The following is a 20,457-nucleotide window of genomic DNA, read 5'->3' as shown; positions in this document are numbered from 1 at the left end:
CCCCTCTCCCCAACAGCTGCTCGGCACTGAGAGATGAGGGGGGGTGTTAGGTCTGTGTTATTGTGTGTTGCTGTGCACGGAGAGCAGCATGTGTGCGTCATGAATGGATAACTACATTTTCCATTTGTAACGTCTGTTCTTAATTAAGTGGAAAGAAAGAAAGAAAATGGAAGGGGAGAGGAGGGATAGCAGGGGTTCTCAGAATCATGAGGAACCAAGTCATGCAGGGGTCTCTGTCAATATATAACTGTGTGTGTGTGTGTGTGTGTGTGTGTGTGTGTGTGTGTGTGTGTGTGTGTGTGTGTGTGTACACGTATGTACGTGTACGTGTGTGTGTGTGTGTGTGTGTGTGTACACATATGTACGTGTACGTGTGTGTGTGTGTGTGTGTGTGTGTGTGTGTGTGTGTGTGTGTGTGTATGCACGTGTGTGTGTGTGTGTGCGCGCGTCTGTCTCTGCACAAAGAGGAGCCTGTTTATCAGTCAGCAGACCTGAGTGTGTCCTTCACCCCCCCTCCTATTCCCTGTCTCTCTCATTCCCTGACTCCTTAAAAGGAAGAAATTTGTGGAGGAGTAGGTGATAGGAAGCCATGCTTGGAGAAAGGAAATAAAAAAAAAGGAAAGATGAAAAGAAATAAATATAAAGCAAGTAAGGTAGACACAAAGAGACAAAGAGAAGAAGAAAGCACACTTTCATCCCTGACCACTCTGAACTGCAGCCTCACTTTAAAGAATGGTTTCAGTCCTCTCCCAAAGCCTCTTCTCTTTTCAATCTCTTCTGTCTTTTCATGTGGTCTTTTCATCTTCACATCACCACTCCCTGCGTGTGGAGTGCTTTAGTTTATTTTTAACCCACTAAAAGCTTTCAGATGATGTGCTCTATTGTATATCTGGTGCCACATGTGTTTTTCACGGGACCTCTGGTGGCGGGATCGGAGAAAAGCAAAACATTCACTTTATATAACTTCAAACTAACTTTTTTCCCTTCAGCATTCCATGGCTGGAGATTGTCTACACTGGAACAGAGGAGAGGGTTACAGTTTCAACATCAATATTTTTGGGGTGAGCAGTTCTTTGGAAAAAGCTGCTGAGGTTGCCCAATTGAAAGAACCACATATGCACAAACAAATCTTTTGCCAACTTTTGACGTCAACAAAGACCAACCACATTTCAAGGAAACTTAATAAGAGCGTGTGTTTGGTTTTATAAGTTTTACTTTCAGAATGCTATAAGAAAGTATGAGCATTAAAAGGGGAATGAGACAAAGAAAAAAATAAAGGGGAGGGGGGCATAACGTTCTTTGTCTGAACTCAACAGAAGGCCAAAACTAGCCAGACAGGACAGCTGTAGCTTCGGTCCCTTTAAACTTTAAATGTCCAACATTCTGTCACTCTATAGCAGTGTGTGTGTGTGTTTGTTACAATGTAAGCAGGTTTGACAGAAGAAGAATAAGGGGGTTTCCACGGTAACCTTGGGTTTTGAAAGAGCCCCTTCATCCTGTTTTTCTCTGTGAAAGGAAATGAGGAGAAAAAAAAATTCCTGACTGTGTGTGTGTGTGTATGTGCATGTGCGCTTGTGTTTGTGTGTCATTGTGTGAAAAGAACCAGATGGCAGGGTGGGGCGGGGAGGAGGGGGGACGGGGGCAGGATGTGGGAGGGCCAGGATGCAGGGGGAGGGATTGTGGGAGTGGCTAAGACCCTGCTCACTTGCGCTCCCCTGGTGCATGAAAAGTGTAACTGCGACTCAAATGTTCTGCACTGAACTAATTTGTATAAAAACACACTTTATTTGCTTAAACAAAATAAAAAATGTAAATATTTGAATAGGTAAAAATATCCAGAGAATCTCCGATACAAAATGTAGCTTGTCCTTTTGTCTTGCCCTTCTGTTCATTAATTAACACACTTTAAACAAAGACTGAAGGGGACCAGGCATCTGATTTAATTTTAATTTTAATGAAGGCTTCAAATCAATTATTTTTTTATCTCAAGCCCATAAAAATAAGTTTGTTAACATGTATAGATCATAATTTGCCTACATTTTTATGTTTCACAATTAAGATGGTTAAAGTGTAGGTAAGTATACTTGTACTTATATTCGTTTTTATTAAATAAAAAAATGTAGAATCATATAGCCATGTGTCTATCATTTATTGTTGTCAGCATAGCACCATGTACAACTCATTAAGGTCCAATCAGCAATGTTTTAACATAATGAACTTACATAGGGGACTTGAGGATTTTGACTGTTATTATTAGTCAGGGTATTAAATTGCTTGTCAATGAGTTATCATGGAGACGGGTGGGTTGCAAATGTTTGTTCTGAATTTAGATTTTTAAAATCATTTTTAAACTGGCAGAGCTCTATACTTACTTACTCACTACCACTGTGTTACTTCTCCTAAACTAACCTTTCTTTATTCGCCTTGAATTCAAAACCAAAAACTCAATTAGATATTTATTCTGCGTCTCATTAAAAAGTATTATTATACTGTAAATTAGTGATATAGAGTAGCGTGTATCTTTAAATCTAAATGTATTGTCTACAGGAGGCAGAAAGTGTGGGTCCTTCATAGTGGGTACTATTTATGTGTGGAGTCACAGTGCCCTCAACTGGAGAAACGGGTGTACTGCTGCTAGATGGCCCTACACCTGGATACACTGTTTATTACCTTCACACTCCACTGACCATCATAGTTTTTTGTGTGTGTGTGTGTGTGTGTGAGTGTGAGTGTGTGTTTGTGTGTGTGTGTGTGTGTGTGTGTGTGCGCTTGTTTCTGTTTGTGTGTGAAAGAGAGAAACAAGACAAAAACTAAAAGAAACAACATTTGCGTTAGTATATTATAGTATATGTGTGGGTTTAGGGGGAGACTTAGGTAGTAGATGGGACAGTTGTGGGGGAAGTGTGTGTGTGTGTGTGTGTGTGTGTGTGTGTGTGTGTGTGTGTGTGTGTGTTACATGGGACAATATGCTGCTGGCCTTTATTTAAGGATATCTCATAGAAGAGTGAAAATGTGTTTTCCTGCGATAAAGAGATTTAGGCGTTCTTTCAGTTCTCCTTTATGCGAGCAAATCCCCGGTTCACCAGAGGAGTGAACAGAGGTCGCACGGATCCTTATGTGCATCCTCCTTGTATCTGAGGAGCCTGTTGTAATTGTTTTACTTCTAAACACAGATCATCAATATTAGATTAACTACGGTCTATAAATACTGATGGGTTCTGCATTCACACACACACAAAGACACACACACACACAAAGACACGCACACACATATTCCACAGAAGTGTGGACTCTGACTGCCCCCAGCTGGAGTCTGAGGGAAATGCAAACTGAGAAACAGGGAGTGCTTGTCTTTCTCTCAGACACAAACAGAAATGATAAAGCAAGTGTGACCTGTGTTGATGTCGAGATGCTGGTTCTTCTTGAGTTTCTCCTCCTTCTCCTTCTCTGCTTTCTCCCTGGCCAGTTTGGCCCTCTTGATCTTCTCTTCAGCCTCCTTCCTCTTCTGATTCTCCTTCACTGCTTGCTGGTGGGGAAACACACAGAACAGGTATAAAGACAGTGTGTGTGCTTACATTGAGTTTGGGGTCTGGTGAGGACAAGTGGAAAAAGTATTTAAAGTGATTTTTAGAACAAAAACTCAAAGCCAGGTGAATGATGGCTCTGATTGATGTGTGTGTATAAACATAACTTCAAACTCAGGGAATGGCAGTTGTCCATAGTAACTGGTAAAACAGGTCACCTCCTGCGGGAGCCCTTTCAAACGGCACATTTACAGTTGATGTGTAAACTGTCGCTCTCATTCTTTATTATTGTCAATACAAACACACAGCCTTTTTTCTTTTATTGATTTGACATTCAGTCCGTCATCTTTTCCTCTTTCCTACATTTTTTTCACTTGTGTGTATGTCCTTGAACTCTATGTGCAAGAGCTAGATTTGATTGAGAACCACACCGGCAGATCAAGCTTGAGTTACATCATTCACACAGAAAAACACACCTGGAACATGTTTTTAAAGGTGTTGAGGTCTCCAAAGAATTCCTCCACTGAGATTTTTCTGGGGTCAAAGACAAAGTACTGTCCCAGGTCGCTGTATTGCTTCTCCATATTCTTGTGCAGCAGATCCAGCTTCTCATGCTGCTCATGGGCAGAGCTCACAAAGATGTGGAAACACGATGTTAAGGAATATACAACATATATCTCTGTATGCTAACAAGCCATGACAATCATTTATAATGACAGGATCTATTGCTTTAATGCTTTTATAAACAGACTGTTTTATGTAACTACTGAATAACTTGATAACTATGAAATATGTCATTTAAATAAAGAGGATATTGCCATCTTCTCCACAAACAGGTCCTTGTCATTTTGTGGAGGAGGGAAGGTTTCCAGGTCTTTTTCCAGTGTCTTGATCTGACGGCCCATTAGCTCAAGGTTCTTCTGGAGTGTCTCTGCCGAAACTGCAGGGAAACATTATTGACACAGAGCACGTGCATACAATGCTCATCATGGACTGTTGGTTTTTCAAATGACTATGACAATGAGAGCACACTGTACTCATAAAAATGATTGTAATGCGTATTCAGGGCTTTTCATGGATGATGCTATGTAGCGATGGATAGAGATCAGTTAAATGACCCATGTACCTCTACTGGCCTTTTCCACATGGACGAGCTCGTCTGCAAAGCCCATGATCTCTGGGTAATGCTCCTGGCACACGTCAGCCAGGAAATGGAGCAGTGTCTGCTTCAGATCAGCTGTTTTGGTGTCACGAAGCTGATTGGGAGGATGATTGGTTTAAAAATGGCACCGTGAAATAACAATTCATCAAAAGTATTTCATGTCTGCACAACTGTCAGTGTTTTTCAGAGTCAGATAAGGGGTTTGCAAACATCCAGCATTTCTAGACTTGTGTTCTTTTGCCTATATTTTACATTATCACATTATATACATACAGTTTAGATATCACTGTTGGTCCACTAAGTTGGTGTAGCATCACTGTACTGATAGAGGAGCTATAGTGCCATGTGTACAACATATATAACTATCTCCAATACTACATACATATAGCTTATAGTGAAATACAAAGGGGGAGACCTTTGTTTGTTATTGACTATGTACATGTGTGTTTATGTTACTCACCTGCATGAAGTGGAATAATATGACACAGAAAAAGTTTCTGCTTTTGTGGAGGGCACCCAAAGTGAAACCAAAGATATGAATGATGAATTGATTCCACTTCATACTGTCATTGTGTTTACACTGCAGGTAAGGCCCTGTTGAGTGACGGCTTAACGCGTATGAGACCCAGTTTTATGTAATTTACTAGCATTTCTAGTTGGTCTTCAAGAAATACAAGAAAAGTAAGACTGATGGCCTTTCCAGTCCACTCAATACATGTGTGTGTGAGTTTGTGTGTGTGTGTGTGTGTACTAAGTCTAAACCTCCCTACCTTGCACAGGTATGATATGGAGAAGCCAAATGCCTTCCCATTGCGGGAGCCAGCGTTCATGTAGTTCCCTACGAGGAGGATGATCTCCAGCAGCTTGGTGAAGGACTGGCTCTTACTCAGCTCCTCGCAGGCCGCTGTCACAGACACCACATCTGGCTTGATGTTGTTCATCTGCTCCTCGAACTGCAGCCTGAACAGGATGGCCTGAAGCCGTGGCATCAGCCGCTTTATGCCGGACATCTGAAGAGAGAAAAGAGGGACTCCTGATGTGTTTTTACCCAACATAGATTATGCGCTTGTGTGTGTAGCTGTGTGTGGCTGAAGGGGATTTCATCCATTACTCACATCTACCACAGATGAACAAAGAAGTCTGTGTTTAGCAGCATGAAGTCTTCTGTGTCTAAATGACTGACGACTGTGTGACTCTATATCAGTATTTCAACTTTGTCTATGGCTCATTACACTGATGTCCCTGCAATGGTTGGGGTCAGTCAGGCCCTAGTCAGCTGGGACATGCTTACAAAAAACAAAATGATGTGATGTTTGATTTGTGTGCATGTTTTCTCACCACTACTCCAAACTGCTCGGACTCAGCCAGGTCGTCGTATTCATCCTTCATTTCTCCCAGGACCTTCAGCTGCTCTGCTTCTGGCAGCAGTTTGATCAGGTTCTAGGTGACAATAAAGGCAACATATACATGAAAGGATCTAGAGACACTTCAAGTGTCTCAAACTACTCCTTGAGGGACATTGGTTGACAGAAAAGAAACTCTATTGACCACTTTCTTCAACCTGTGTCTGGGCATGCACACTGAAGGACAATTAGCTATTGAGCAGTATCCTTAAGGATCAATGTGTGAAGAATTTTAGAGATGCCTATGTTACGCTGCCAGGTCTCCGTTGTAAAACAGATAATGGAGTTCAACCTCCTGGTTAAGAAATATCAAATTAAATGAAACAAGGCAGAGGTTTGCTGTAGGCTCTATTATGAGCTGATTGTACTTGTATTATAGTTTTACATGCAGATCTGAGCTCTGTACCTGAAGCATGGACTCTGTGATGACCTTCTCATTAACCTCAAAGATGGCGTTTTTCATTTCCACATAAGGAAGACGGAACGAACCCAGGAAAATGGCTGTTTAAACAAACACAATTAAAAGCAGTTATTAAATAAAACACAATTTAATTAAACAAATGTTATTGATGACATTTTAATTAAGCTGTTCACTGAATGAATTTACAGAGCCACGCCATTGGTGTCAGACTTTGAAACCGTTGGTAAGAGACTTACAAAGGTTCTGCGAGGTCTTGGAGTCAAGAATCTTCAGCTCCTTCACCTTCTTCTTGTGCGTCGTTTTCTTCTCATCCCCGCCATCTTGCTCCTTTTTGGCTGGAGAGATGGATAGAGAAATAGGGAGGGGGGTGGTAATATTCAAAAAGAGATAGAAGAAAGGGGAGACTTTGTTAGAACTTGCATCTTGGTAACTTTCTAAATGTCAGATGACTATTAAAGCTGGATATAGAACATGTTTTGAAAAGAAGTACAGTGGGTTCTGTAATGGAAAGAAAAGTGGATTATGGATAGAGGGTCTATGTGACGGCTACAAAAACTGACAGAGTTGGCATGGCCTTCACTTTTTTTAATTCCCTCCCAACTGTATGGTGTCATGGAGGTGTTAGAATTATTGTATCAATGGCCTTGGGTATGATGAGCTGCTATGAAAGGGCTAGGGGCAAGACATCCTGGTGTGTGTGTGTGTGTGTGTGTGTGTGTGTGTGTGTGTGTGTGTGTGTGTGTGTGTGTGTGTGTGTGTGTGTGTGTGTGCTGACTGACCACTAACTCTGTACAGTAAAGTACTAAGCTCTAAATAACCTATTGGGAGAACAGACGGAAGGACGCACAGACCCTGCAGAGTCAAACATTGTCAGGAGAGCGAGGCGTTGAAATGCGGGCTGCCACGCGCTCCAGTCTTCAGAGAGGAGAAGCATAGGTAAAGGGCGGCACCGAGCAAAAGACAAAGATGAAAAAGCAGGGAAAGAGCTCAGTCTGTTCTCCGTCTCAGAGTTTACTGAGAGGAAAAGATGGTAGTCAAGTCCCCTTTTGGAAAGAGCAGCCGTGTCATCTCTCCTGCAGCATGAGGTCACTACGACCAACCTGAACCCTTTTTTCTCACTCAAACGATCTCTCACCTAACTTGGCTTTGTTCCTCATTTGACCTTACATCACTCTCCAACTCCTCAATCACTCTTGTCGCTTCACATCTCTCCACCTTTTGATCATTTGTCATTCCTTCCTCCCTCAGTGCTCTCTTCACTCTTACACAGATCATTCCTGTCTCAATTCGTCCTTCTTCTGAGCCTCGTTCATTCTGTGCCTCTCTCCTTCACTCTCCCCCCAATAACGCCATCCGTCTTCTCGTCTACTGAACCAAGATTAGTCTCCATCCATCTGCATCTTTGACAGTGATCTCTCGCACTTTTTTCAGAATAGTACTAGGAACAAAGTTCAGAGTAATTGAACATAGTCAATAAACCAAATTAAAAAAGCCTTATTATTGAAACGTTCCATTGACAAATATAAATCTACAGGGTTCTCATTGCAGTCTTGAGTTTCAGAATTCAAGTTGAAACCTGCTACTCTCATCCGCCACTTTATGTTAATTTGTTTTCTGCCAAACAATGCAGATGCCTTTATGTTTGTTTCCTTCAACTCGCTTCAATCAAGCAGCATACTTGTTATCATCCCCCCACCTACCAGAAAGATGTCTTTCTTGGGTTGGCCAACTACCTCGCCAGTCGACAAACAACAATATTTTCAGTAACTTTCTCCTATAAAGCAGAAGTGCTGCATCAAGGGCTACCCACATTTTTCAGAGCCTTGAAGTAAAGGAAGGCAGCATGTTTGTAGTTCTACGCAGAGTGCTTTACAGCCCGGAATATCCTTAAAGAGTAACTTCCAATAACACTGTGTAATCTTAGCTTTTTATTTGATTAAATTCTGCTCAAAAAATGTGCGTCTTTCAATAGAAAATTCCAAACTTTAATGATTTTTATAATATTCTTTTCACAGCCTGCCAATACCTGATGTTTATTTTATTATTAGAATTATTATTGCATTGCTGGTGTGCTGGGCTTCCTGTTTTAAAACCACTGCATACTTTGAGGCTAGAAACAAAAAAACGGTGTGAAGTTAAAACTTGAAAGTCAAAATCAACATGAAACTTTAAAAGCAAAAAAACCATCTTTGTTTTTCAAAAACTTTTCGCAAGAGACTTAAAAAGCATTCTTGAAGAGATCTTTAGCTTTCTCTGGTGTAGCATGCCGAACAGACGGGAGTTTCTGCAGTGTGCATGCACAACGAGTCCTGAAAGGTTCCCTCTGCTCTCTGCAGACAAAAGACTTTGAAGTACATACTAATCTAAAGTCAGAAAGTATACATGCAACTCATGTGACTCGCATTACTTGGATATTAGGGCTTGTAATGGATGGTGTCATTTCATCTTATTGAAATGGCATTTATTCAAGTCCTCATACCGACTGACTCCTAACATCACTACACATCAAGTTTGTTCTGTGTCTTCACTGATATTTCACATCTTTGCTCCAATGAAACAGGAACAGGCAGATTTGGGGTAAGGCCGGAATTGTTTAGTCTCTGGAAGTGCTCAGGAACAAGCAAACAAATTACTAAAGTTTTCAATGGAGTGTTGCTCACACCACAGGCTTTGTTCAGGCCAGGACAGAATTAGTTAGGGTTTTTTTTTCTAACTTCAATGTTCAGCTCCTCTGAAATGGTCCAACTTCAAAGCCCACTCACTCAGATCAATACTTAAAATAAAATAATAACTCCATTCACAAGACGACAAATTACTCATCTGCTTTCTCTCCCTTTCTTTTACTGTTAGTCCCTGATGCCCTGCTACCATCACCCGGCTTTGCCAGTCTCAGTTTCCCCCTGCAGTTAATCTGCTGGGTGGAGTGATGAGCACTTGGGGAACCAACGGGAGCAAGATGAAGGAGATGAAGGAAGAGGAGGGCGAGAGGAGGGGGAGGGGAATGAGCGATGGCCATGCATTATTGAGCATACAGAGTGGACTTTTTAAGGGGATAAATGTGAAAGCATGTTTAGGGACAACCTTTTTCCCTTCTGCCTCCCCCGCCTTCTCCTTTACTTCATTTCTTGCCCTCCCTCCAACTTTCCTTTCCCCACGAGGATGGACACATAACTTATTCAATCGGGAGGTTAAAAATTCAAAGCTATGAGGAAGGAGGTGCGGGAGGAAACAGAGTACCTGAAAATGGTCAAAATGAAGGAAAGTCTTTAGGGAGTTTTCTCAAGTGCTAATCTAGAGAGCTCCTTGCTTTGATTAGCTGTATGTGTGTGTGTGTATGTGTGTGACTGTGTGTGTGCGACGATGAGGAGTGGGTGGTGGTTGTAGTGGGAGAGTATGAGGACGGGGGTGGTAGATGAATAGAGAGAGAGGGAGGAGAGAGAGAGCAGGAGAGGGTGTAGACATACGGTTTCATGCAGTGCAGTGTAGTGTAGCACACAGTATGGTGAAAAATTAAGGTGCCTGCAGGGCGAAGCAGAACCCACGTCTCACAGAACACGACACATGCAGATACTGAGTAATGGAGCCGGGGCTTCGGCATGCAAACACACCTCCATGAGCACAGAGACATAGGAGCAAACCAACTGTGATTGACCAAGTAGCATTTTACACACACACACACACACACACACACACACACACACACACACACACACACACACACACACACACACACACACACACACACACACACACACCAAATTAAGGTCAGAAAGTGGAGCATGGCCTGCTTCACCAAACCTTGTAAATACCATCGAGTTGGGTGTAAATGCCACTGGGTTATCCACATTACAGTCTCCAGCTAGGGAACAGGGGGCCATGTTACACCAGCGGCAATGAAAGCTGGGCACGTGTCGACACAGAGCTCACACACACCTTTGCCAAGCACAAACTGGGCACGCTCAAATACCTGGACATAAACAAGATACTGTGTATGTTAGGAAAGTTTGCACAAGTGTGTGCAGAGTTTGGGGGAATTGATCGTTTTAATATGTGTGACTGTGTGAAAACCCTGAAGACATGGTCTGAGCCATCAGCATAATCGGGTAGAAAGTCTAATGGCACCCTAATAACTCACAAGCTAGCTAACACTGCACTGGTAGTAGCAGCTTAAGGCTACTGTTAAAGAACCCGACTGAGATAGGGGGCTTTTCACTTTAAAGGACATTTTCAAATGGCTCTGTTGCTGCCATCTATCTCGCCTTTTCTCATTTTACAGCTTGCTTTATCTTCAGCCCCCAACAGTCTTCCATCATTTTTTCTGGTTCCATCCCTTGTTCACTGTCTCTTTTCATAAGAACCCCTTTATCAAGCAGAGATAAGAGAAGAGAGATGAGCAAATCAGGAGGGGGAAGAGGAAGAGGAGAAGGAGGAAGGGAGATGGGGGTTAATGCTCCTATCTTGTCAACTCCATCTTTGAAGTTGTTGCTCTTTACCACTCCATTTTTTTATTTATGCTATCAGTGACATCAAAGTAGGCTAAGTCTCCTGTGTGTGTGTTCATGTGTGTGTGTGTATGTGTTCATGTGTGTGTGTGTATGTGTTCATGTGTGTGTATGTGTTCATGTGTGTGTAACTGCCCTCAGGGATAGATAGCTAATATTGCAAAAACTAAACCGAGGGGTGAGGCGGGAAAGCGACGCCATCCACAGTCAATCTGCACTTTTAGCTGCACCGCTCTCTGACTCTCTTCTCCTCTCTTTATCGCTCCCCGTTCTCATGATTCAATGCTTTCTAATCAGAGAAACAGCCTCAGTACGACTTCCCTGCCTTCTCCTTAACCCATCAACATGAACATTAAAAACACCTCTACCTTCACAAACACTTGGCATCCCAGAGACCGAGGCAAGGACACACAAACTCTACACACACACACACACAATAATTATACATGTATAGGAAATCCAGGAGGGGGAGGAAAAAGAGCTGCAGTTACAAAGAGCAAACCAGGAAGGAAGAGTAGGTGGAATGAGTGTAGGTGTGCATACACATATCCCTCCATTACCACATCCTACCATCTCTGTTCATGTTGTTTCCCTCTTGGCCAGGGTGAAAAGAGACAGCATCACGAGCACTGGGGATACTTTGCATCTGTTCCAAGCTTTTGAGTCTATCAGCCAATCCCCCAATTAGAGACACACACACATCAAGATCTCTCACACACACACACACACACACACACACACACACACACACACACACACACACACACACACACACACACACACACACACACACACACACACACACACACACACACACACACACACAGAGAGAGAGAGAGAGGGGTGAGCTGCTGGTGTGCTTATTAAATCAGTCCTATATCAGCCAGTCTCCTTGGGACAGCAGAAAAGATTTACTACAGCAATTACACTGGCTAATTACAAGGAAGAGAAAGAGGGAGTGAGGGAGAGCTACAGAGTGTAAAGGAGAGAAGGGAATCAAATCAAAAGGAGAGAGAGAGCAAATAAAGGTGTGAAAACTGAGACGAAGAAAGAGCAAATAAAGGGGAGAGAGATAGAGAGAAGTAAGTTTAAAGGACGAAGACATTGAGGGTGTGACCTTGGAGCCATCCACAACACCCGAGCCTTGAACGAAGGACATGGAGACAACAGGAAAACATAAACGTTTAATATTCTTACTTACAAACCAGCTGTGTGCGAGTGCTTGACTGAACAACTAAGTGACCAAGTGTGTTAGTAAGTAGTGTTTCTGTGGTTCTCTTGTAGCCTATGTGGCGCGCTGGTGTTTGTTATTCACAGGGTGAATGTCCTTGACGCCGCACTGGCTTTCACAGCACAATGCTCCCTCTACGGGGAGGAGAGTGAATTACATTTGCTCGCTGACTGTTATGCTGGGTATCAATCAATCCTAATCCTTGTTCCTGGAGACGTGGGTTACATGCAGTGACATTTGCAGGCACATACATACTTAACGTGTGCACGTGCGTGCGTTTAATGGGTGATAAGATTAGCGTTCTCACAGCTATCTATGAAGGTCCTACAATCTCTTATATTTGAATAAATCCTCAACGAAAAGCAATTAAGAACCGCAAATAACTTGATATTTCATCATTCCCCGTAGAGGACAGACGCATTTACACCCCCACCCTCACCTTTACTTAAGAGGGGGGTCCACAAGCTCCTTGCCTATGGACCAAGCACCTTGTCAGATGCTTGAAGTTGGGTGCTGCAGTTACTCTCTCTACAGTATGTACAGTGCTTGCTGCCTGCCAAAAGTACTGACATTCCCCTGCTTGTCAAGTTTACCGTCCATCTGACCGTTTCTATGACAACCATGCAGAAAGTCTCATTTTCCTGAGCACAGAGGTGGGAATGAAAACTTAGAAATTGGGTTTCTATCTCAATTAAAAAGTTAGATGAACTGTAACACACATGCACCCCATGAGGCCCGTTTTGCCCTGGGCAGAAAGGATTAGGTGCTGCGCTCCTGTCAGCCCTCAAATATTCATTATTACCTCACGGGAAGATAGCAGCAGAGAGAGCGGCGAGTGGGAGCAAGAAGGAGCTCGGAAAAAGGAGAGCGCAAAGAAAGAGCATGAGTAAGTGATGGAGAGGAACTTTATGAATACAAGCAGTTCTGACTTATGCAAAGCAAAAGAGATGAAAGGAGGACAGGGAGAAATGGAGGTCTACACGGTGTCATGCCATGGAGGACAGTTAAAAGCTTGTTGCCGAGCCGGAGCACACACTCATCCTCTGTTAATCCCTCAGTTTCTGTCTTCTCGTCTCCAACCATCCGTCCCTTCTCTCGTCTTTATCTCTGCTTCAGTGATGAGGACAAAAGAAACCACTCACTCATTTTCTCCCACCCCCCCCATCCTCCTTTCTCCTTCTCTTGGTCTCTTTGGGCAAGGCTCACAGGCCTGATTAGCAATTGTGACTTGACCGCATGGTGGAAACATTTGGCACACATGCACAAGCACACACAGGAGCACACACACACATATGTACACACATGCACACATATGTGGCAAAGAGGAGGACAAGGGCCAGTTTTGCTAGGTCTAATTACCCCTTGAGCAAGGCCCAGAGACATGAGGGGGCTGCAGAAGAGGAGGGAGCATTGCCTTTTCTAATGTCAGCCATCGCTCGGAGGACATGCACACTCATAGACACTTGAGAGAGTGTGTGACTGGAGGCAAAGGCTGGGGCTGTTTTTCTGGTGCTTGTCACTCTTGTTTTTTTTCAGCCAACAATGACCGAGCCAAGGAAGCTAGAGAAGAGGAGATGAGAGAAAAAATAATGGGAAACAAGGGGAAAGATATGTGAAGAGCAATGCAGTGAGAGAGAGATAAAGGGGATGAATAGCAAAGTGGAGAAAGTGCGAGAGGAGGGGTCGTGGAGCAAAAGGGATGAGAGGCAATGATGAGGGGAAAGACATGGTGATACGGTCAATAGAGGAAGAAGAAAGAGGCCATGAGAGCTTCAGCCAGTTTGCCTCAATAACGCTGATGAACACACTCGACAGACACACAGTCATCTCTATAGAGCGTTCAGTACAGGCAACCTAAAGCTACCACTTTGAACTGAAATGTATGTTATTTTATTTACAGCTTTGAGTCTTTGTAAACACATTAAGTATACACATCCTGCGATCCACACTGCCGAGGACTCGGTGAGCACTTCTTTGCATTTGTGCATGTGAACCTTTGTCTTTGTTGCCGACGCTTTGGGGAAACTACTGCAGGTGTTTGAAATACATCAATAACGCTAGATCATAGTCAAACTAAGTAGCTGGAGGGGGATGACAACCATGATCTGGCAACCTCCACCTCTGCGTGGGAACCTGGGGAAAAGTCTCTCTCATCAGAGATCCATTGGGGTGCTGCAGGGTTTATATTTTATGAAATCAGTTTTATCCCATCCCAAAAAGAGAAAAAAGCCCAACCCCCCCCTCAAATAAACGACACTATAGAAACAGATATATAAACAGCCGTGCAAATCCCCTCTGAGAACATCTGTCTGCTGGCCTCTCTAAGGAATTGGCTGTAGTTGGGGCTAAAGAAAAAGACGAGCATGCCTGCACACAAATACACAAACCAAAAACACAAACAACCAAGTACACACCTAATCCCACCATGTGCTTAGTGAGCCATCGGGGGACGTCTTGCCAATCAGACAGCTATGTGAGGCTGGGCGAATGAAAACAATCAAGGAACAACACGCATTATTGCTAAGAGACTGGCACATGTTTTTGTGACTGTGTGTGTGTGTGTGTGTGTGTGTGTGTGTGTGTGTGTGTGTGTGTGTGTGTGTGTGTGTGTGTGTGTGTGATTGAGTTATACACACATAATGCCAACCAGAGACCAGCCTCTGTGCTCAACCACTGCATTACTCCGGGGACTGTGTGTGGAGAGATTTTCTGGGTCTTCTGTAACTACATGTTTGATGGTAAGAGTGGCATATTCAGGGAAATAATCAGCGTTTTAGGATTCACTGCTGCTCTGCATATATCTTTGGACAAAAGCGTCTGCAAAATGAATATAATGTAAGAATTATCTTTGCACTGCAGAGCTATTTCCATGTTTAACCTGCGGGCTGACCTGGATGTGATTTGTTTTTCTTTTATAATTGTAAAAATAGGAATGTAGAGCACTCAAATCCCCAATCTCTACAATGGCAGAAGTGAGTGCAATGTTTTGCTTTAAACACCCAAACTAGGACAATAGCACACAAGTTGTAAAAAGAAAACTAACATAATTTGCCTTTAATGTTTAAGGTACTGGAGCACAAGACTGTGCAGTTTCTTCTTCATTCTACCTGTTGTTTGTGCTGTTAGCTCGCAGGCGTGTGCATGTCTAGCAAGCTATTGCTCTTCTCTCTATCTTGTCTTTTCTCACGGCTCAGTGAGTGTGTCAGACTGCATTGGCCCTCTTTCAGAAGCTACTGAGAGATGGCAGCACCATTAAAATTTAACCCACTATCTCGCCACTCACCACTCACCGACAAGAGAGGGAGAGCATGGCAGAGATAGGCAGGCATGCATACAAGGATATACAGGCATGTATCTAACCGCAGAAACGCACACACACGTCCCAAAGAGTGTGTGAGATGTGATACCAAGCAATGAGATGCGACGGAGCGAAAGATCCTATACGGATGGAAAGTAAAGAATGAGATGGAACAGATTACTGCTTGAAAACCACACACGAACACACACATCTGATGCATAGATGGCTGAGGAAATGAGTGACATCAATTCAGCGGGGGAAATGGAGACCGTGTACGGGCATTGCATCCTATCAGTCTACACGTTCCCTCTCTCTAAATCCACATGTCCTATTACTTTCTCCCTCATCAGCTCTGGCTTACCACTCCTTCACAGGCAATCTTTCTTTTAGTTCCCCTCCCTTTCCTTTATACAACTATCACTCTTTCTATTCAATATTTTTTGACACATAGCTTTTTCATTTCTCTGTCCTCGCTTTACATTTCCACTTTTTGTCAGCTCCCTCTCTCGCTCTTTCTGCTCCTGTCCTTTTCTGCCCCAGTGGAGTGTGGGATAGCAGGCAGTGCTGGGAGGCCTATGGTCTCTTAATTAAGAAGCAAGGCGGAACGAGGCCACAGTTATCTCACACACACACACACACACACACACACACACACACACACACACACACACACACACACACACACACACACACACACACACACACACACACACACACACACACACACACACACACACACACACACGAGCCTAGACCCTCTAACACGGATTCAAATCCTAACCATAAAGCTAAGTCCCAATCCTTCACTTCACAGTGAAGAAACTGAGGAACATACTAATTGCTGACTTATTTGAGCATGAGAATAGACAAACATGTAAACTCGATTGGCATTCAGAAAGCATTATAGTGTTTTCAAATGCTCATCAGATGTTCCCATTACCCGAGTTTGGAAGTTGTTTTTGATGTGGAGACAACACGGACCCTACAAAGAAGATGTGTTGTGTTTCATTGCAGCTTTTAAATTAGACATTGATAGCAGTGTTTGAGTTGTTAGAAACAACTGAATGTTTTCTTTGTTACTTTGTTACATGTTACTGAATGTTTTCTTTGTTACATGTTACTGAATGTTTTCTTTGTTACTTTGTTACATGTTACTGAATGTTTTCTTTGTTACATGTTACTGAATGTTTTCTTTGTTACTGGAATCTATTTATCCAATCGGTCTGGCACCAAAGCAATGAATGAACTAAATGTACCGAAGGTAAAACACAATTTGTTTATTCTCCGAGTCATTCCGATCTGTTCCAAAATGTATTGTGTTCTTTCTCGTCCCATGTTTTACCCTTCTTGCTAGTTTCATGAATTTCAGGTGAGTAAAAAGACAAACTCAGCCAGAAAAAAAAATTACATCCTCGGCGGAGGTAACAAGAACTCAGTACATGCTCACAAAGAAGAGCAACAGACACTGTTAAAGACCATTGTACTCAGGTCAGACATACACACACTGACTCACACACGATTCCCTCTTTCACACATCACAACACCTAATCAGAGGCTGAGGACCTGGGTTGAAATCTGCGGGACTAGGACTCAATCAGCTACTGCAATCAGACACAGGACACACACACATTACTACAATTACACACAGGGACGACACACACGTAATAAGCCCTGAGCTCACGGACGAGAGGAAGGCCATTACATTATTCAGTCTACCTCATCATCACTGTAACCAACACACACACACACACACACACACACACACACACACACACACACACACACACACACACACACACACACACACACACACACACAAGGCGGGATGGAAGCTGCTATTTTGAGAGCGCGTGCGTCCGTTCTCTGCGAAGGTGACTTTGGGCTGGAGTGGTAATTGGGTACACATACAAATGCCTTTTTCTTTCTCTTCCCCACGTTCGCTTCAAAGTCTCTCTTTTTCCCCCCTTCTTTTCCTCCCAACATGATCCCCCTGTTTCCTTCAACATAGCCCCCGAACGTGATTACATTTCCGACATGAGTGAGGGGTGAAGAGAGAGAGAGCAGTGGAATGAAGAAAAAAGTGAGAGAGACAGATGATTGACTTGGAAAAACAAAGAGGCTCGAAAACCAGCCCTTGCACTGGATGGGACAAAATGTGTAGACACGCCAACACGCCAACACGCATTAGCATTCGCCCCCTGAAAACAAATACATACACCTATATATACATATACAGTATATCATTTACTCTGCAGGAGTGGAGGAAAAATACACAAAATGTCACTCAGACTGTCACCCTGATCTTTTCAGTTCAGATGCGCACACACACACACCCACACACCCACACCCACACACGGCCATCTCATTTCCTCAGACGAGTGACATTTTCTCTCACTCTCTTTTTCCATCTCTTCTTCTGCACTCTGTTGCGGTGGTGATAAAATTAGCATTCCTTTCCCTCCTCTGCTTCTCCCTCCCTCCACGGCTGGACAAGAGGTGAAGACCACAGGGACGGGAGAAAGAGAAAGAAGAATAAAGATGGGAACAAAGAAGACATTAAGAGGAAGAGGAAAAGAGCCTGAGAAAAGTGAAGTGAAGGAAACAAACAGAAAGTGTGACGAGATGAGGAAGACAAAGACAGCAAGACGCAATAAAAGAGAGAAAGAGAGAAAAATAAGCAAGTGGACAGGACGCAGACTTGTGCAGGGAATAAGGGGGGAAATATACCCTCATGGGACTCTTATCACCATGACAACCCTCTCCTGTCTCCTTTGCTGTCCAGTTGCATGATGAACTCTTCCTTCTTTAATGGACCTCAGCGCAGACATAAAATCCACCTTTGGTGAAATAATGAGCAGCAATAAGTTCCAAAGTGCGTTGAATGACTCATGTTGAGCTAGGTGCGTGCATAAAGGAACGACTTATAACAGCTGGGCAATCTTAGTGGAGCTTACTTTGTTTACTCTGCGCACGACTGCTCCACGTCCACGCACATGGGAGGGCGCACAAACCTGTCCTGCATGTGTTTCTACAGGGTGAGGGCCCACAGAGAATAATTAAAAGCCAGAGACGCAGAGTCCTTGGGAGCGACTGCAGCAATAACTTTATGGGGAGAGAAAAAGAGGGAGGGAGGAACAAAAAAATAGAAAAGGAAAACTGACCTTTAAAAACACAAAGTGAGGCGGAGAGAAACAGAGAGAGATGAGAAAAGGTGTAATGGAAGATGGGGTAGTGGGATATGGACTGCATTAGATTATGCCGAATTCAATGCGGCAAAGAAAGGAAGAAAAAAGTGAGAGCACGAGCAGGAAAGAAAACATTATTGGACTGAGTTGTTTGTGGGGGAGGGCCAGAGGAAGAAGAGAGAGAACGAGAGAATCCTAATCAGAAACCTGAGGAACAAAATAATAAGGCTGCCTGACAGCAAATGTCAGCTCAGGGAGGGTAGCAGATGGAGGGAGAGAGAGAGAGAGAGAGAGAGAGAGAGAGAGAGAGAGAGAGAGAGAGAGAGAGAGAGAGAGAGATGCAGGAAGAGGGAGGAGAGGAAGAGAGAAACGAAACATTCAGAATGAGACAGGTGGGGTTGGAGTGATGGAGACACTTCCCCGTCATTGCTCCCTCCAGGAGGAAGGAATACAATCTTTGTGATGCTAAGAGGCAACCTATCGCCAGGAAAGATATTCCCCGTCTCCCACTGGAGGGGAGCGGAGCCGCCGGGTCAGGCGGGTGAATCCTCGTATGACGCTGTGCATAAATGTGTGTGCTCGTACACCAACACGTTCACCGCCTCGCAATGAAATGTTGCCCTTGAGCCAACCTTGACTGCTGTTCCACTCTAGCTAAGCTTTATTTCCCAAATCAAAAGCCATCTCTTCCTCTCTCCCATTACTTCATCCTGACTTGATGGGTCGTGACGGTCTCACACTAAACATATTGATGTTACTTATATATCTTCGTTAGGAAACGTTCCCTTCTTAAAGGCATTTACATTCACTGACAGTTTAATACATGTGACCTAAGAACATTTATAACATACAGTATATAAATGCTGTTATGGCAGGAGGGCGCACATAAAGGCATTGGGCATGTGGTCATATATTGGAGGATTTCATTATGTGCTAAGAACCAGAAAAAGACTCAAATATAATATCTCTGTGTCAATCTACAATTCAATTATTCTTTTATTAAAATATTGAACTTGCGTCAAAGTGCTTAAAATGTAAACACTCAACCGTGTGAAAAAGCCAGGCAACAGTGAATTAGATCATATGTGCATTGTTTTAGGGTGAACATGAGCAATGTGAATCTTAAAAGGAAATCAAAGTTGAATGAGTCAAACAGTTATTTGAATATACCTAAGGTCAATGCTGTCGAGGCAGGTTATTCAAAAGCATGACATCACAGACTTCACTACAGCGGAGCGAGGAGAGATATCGCACAACGTAACGTTTTAGCATAGAAAAGATCTATGTGTCTGATAATGCCCGTTAAGCAGAACGTGCCACACGTTATCCATTGCTATGCCAACTCTTTTACAGAAAGTCATTTTTAGATAGTTATATAGAAGCAATTAAGATTATTGTCAAGTGCAAATGACCAACAGGTGGCAGTTATATTTGAAAGCATGGTGTGTGTTTTTATCTAACGGAGATCTCCAGGATTCGGAGCTGAGCAGCAGCTTGTGCTGTCAGAGTATCAATCTGTCACGCTTCACATCTGTCAGTATCGTTTCCGTCAGTCATTATTAGCACTTACTCGTGGTACTTTGTCATGATCAGAGGAGAGCATATGTAGTCACAAATAATCTTTTTAAATGTCATGATCAAATTTGCACTTTGAAATAGAGATCAATTATACTGAAGTCAAATGTACTTCAATTGTTATCTTCTGCAGTTGTACTGTTTTGAAGATGAGAA

General features: G+C 43.2%; 1 protein-coding gene across 1 annotated transcript in view; it reads right to left on the bottom strand.

The window, feature by feature from the left end:
- LOC104961548 (protein diaphanous homolog 1) overlaps positions 1-20,457 on the bottom strand; it is an 87,975-nt gene that overhangs the window by 13,412 nt on the left and 54,106 nt on the right. The window contains exons 21-28 of the mRNA XM_010789857.1: positions 6,747-6,845; positions 6,496-6,590; positions 6,025-6,126; positions 5,457-5,696; positions 4,651-4,780; positions 4,340-4,464; positions 4,001-4,165; positions 3,394-3,526 (exon numbers count right to left, since the gene is read on the bottom strand). Coding sequence (XP_010788159.1) covers positions 3,394-3,526; positions 4,001-4,165; positions 4,340-4,464; positions 4,651-4,780; positions 5,457-5,696; positions 6,025-6,126; positions 6,496-6,590; positions 6,747-6,845 — 1,089 coding nt within the window. The remainder of the gene's footprint in view (positions 1-3,393; positions 3,527-4,000; positions 4,166-4,339; positions 4,465-4,650; positions 4,781-5,456; positions 5,697-6,024; positions 6,127-6,495; positions 6,591-6,746; positions 6,846-20,457) is intronic.

This window comes from Notothenia coriiceps, unplaced genomic scaffold (assembly GCF_000735185.1).
Source record: "Notothenia coriiceps isolate Sejong01 unplaced genomic scaffold, NC01 NC01_scaffold00033420, whole genome shotgun sequence".
NCBI classification, from domain to species: Eukaryota; Metazoa; Chordata; class Actinopteri; order Perciformes; family Nototheniidae; genus Notothenia; species Notothenia coriiceps.
Note: the sequence above shows the minus strand (reverse complement) of the source record. Positions and strands in the feature narration are given on the sequence as shown.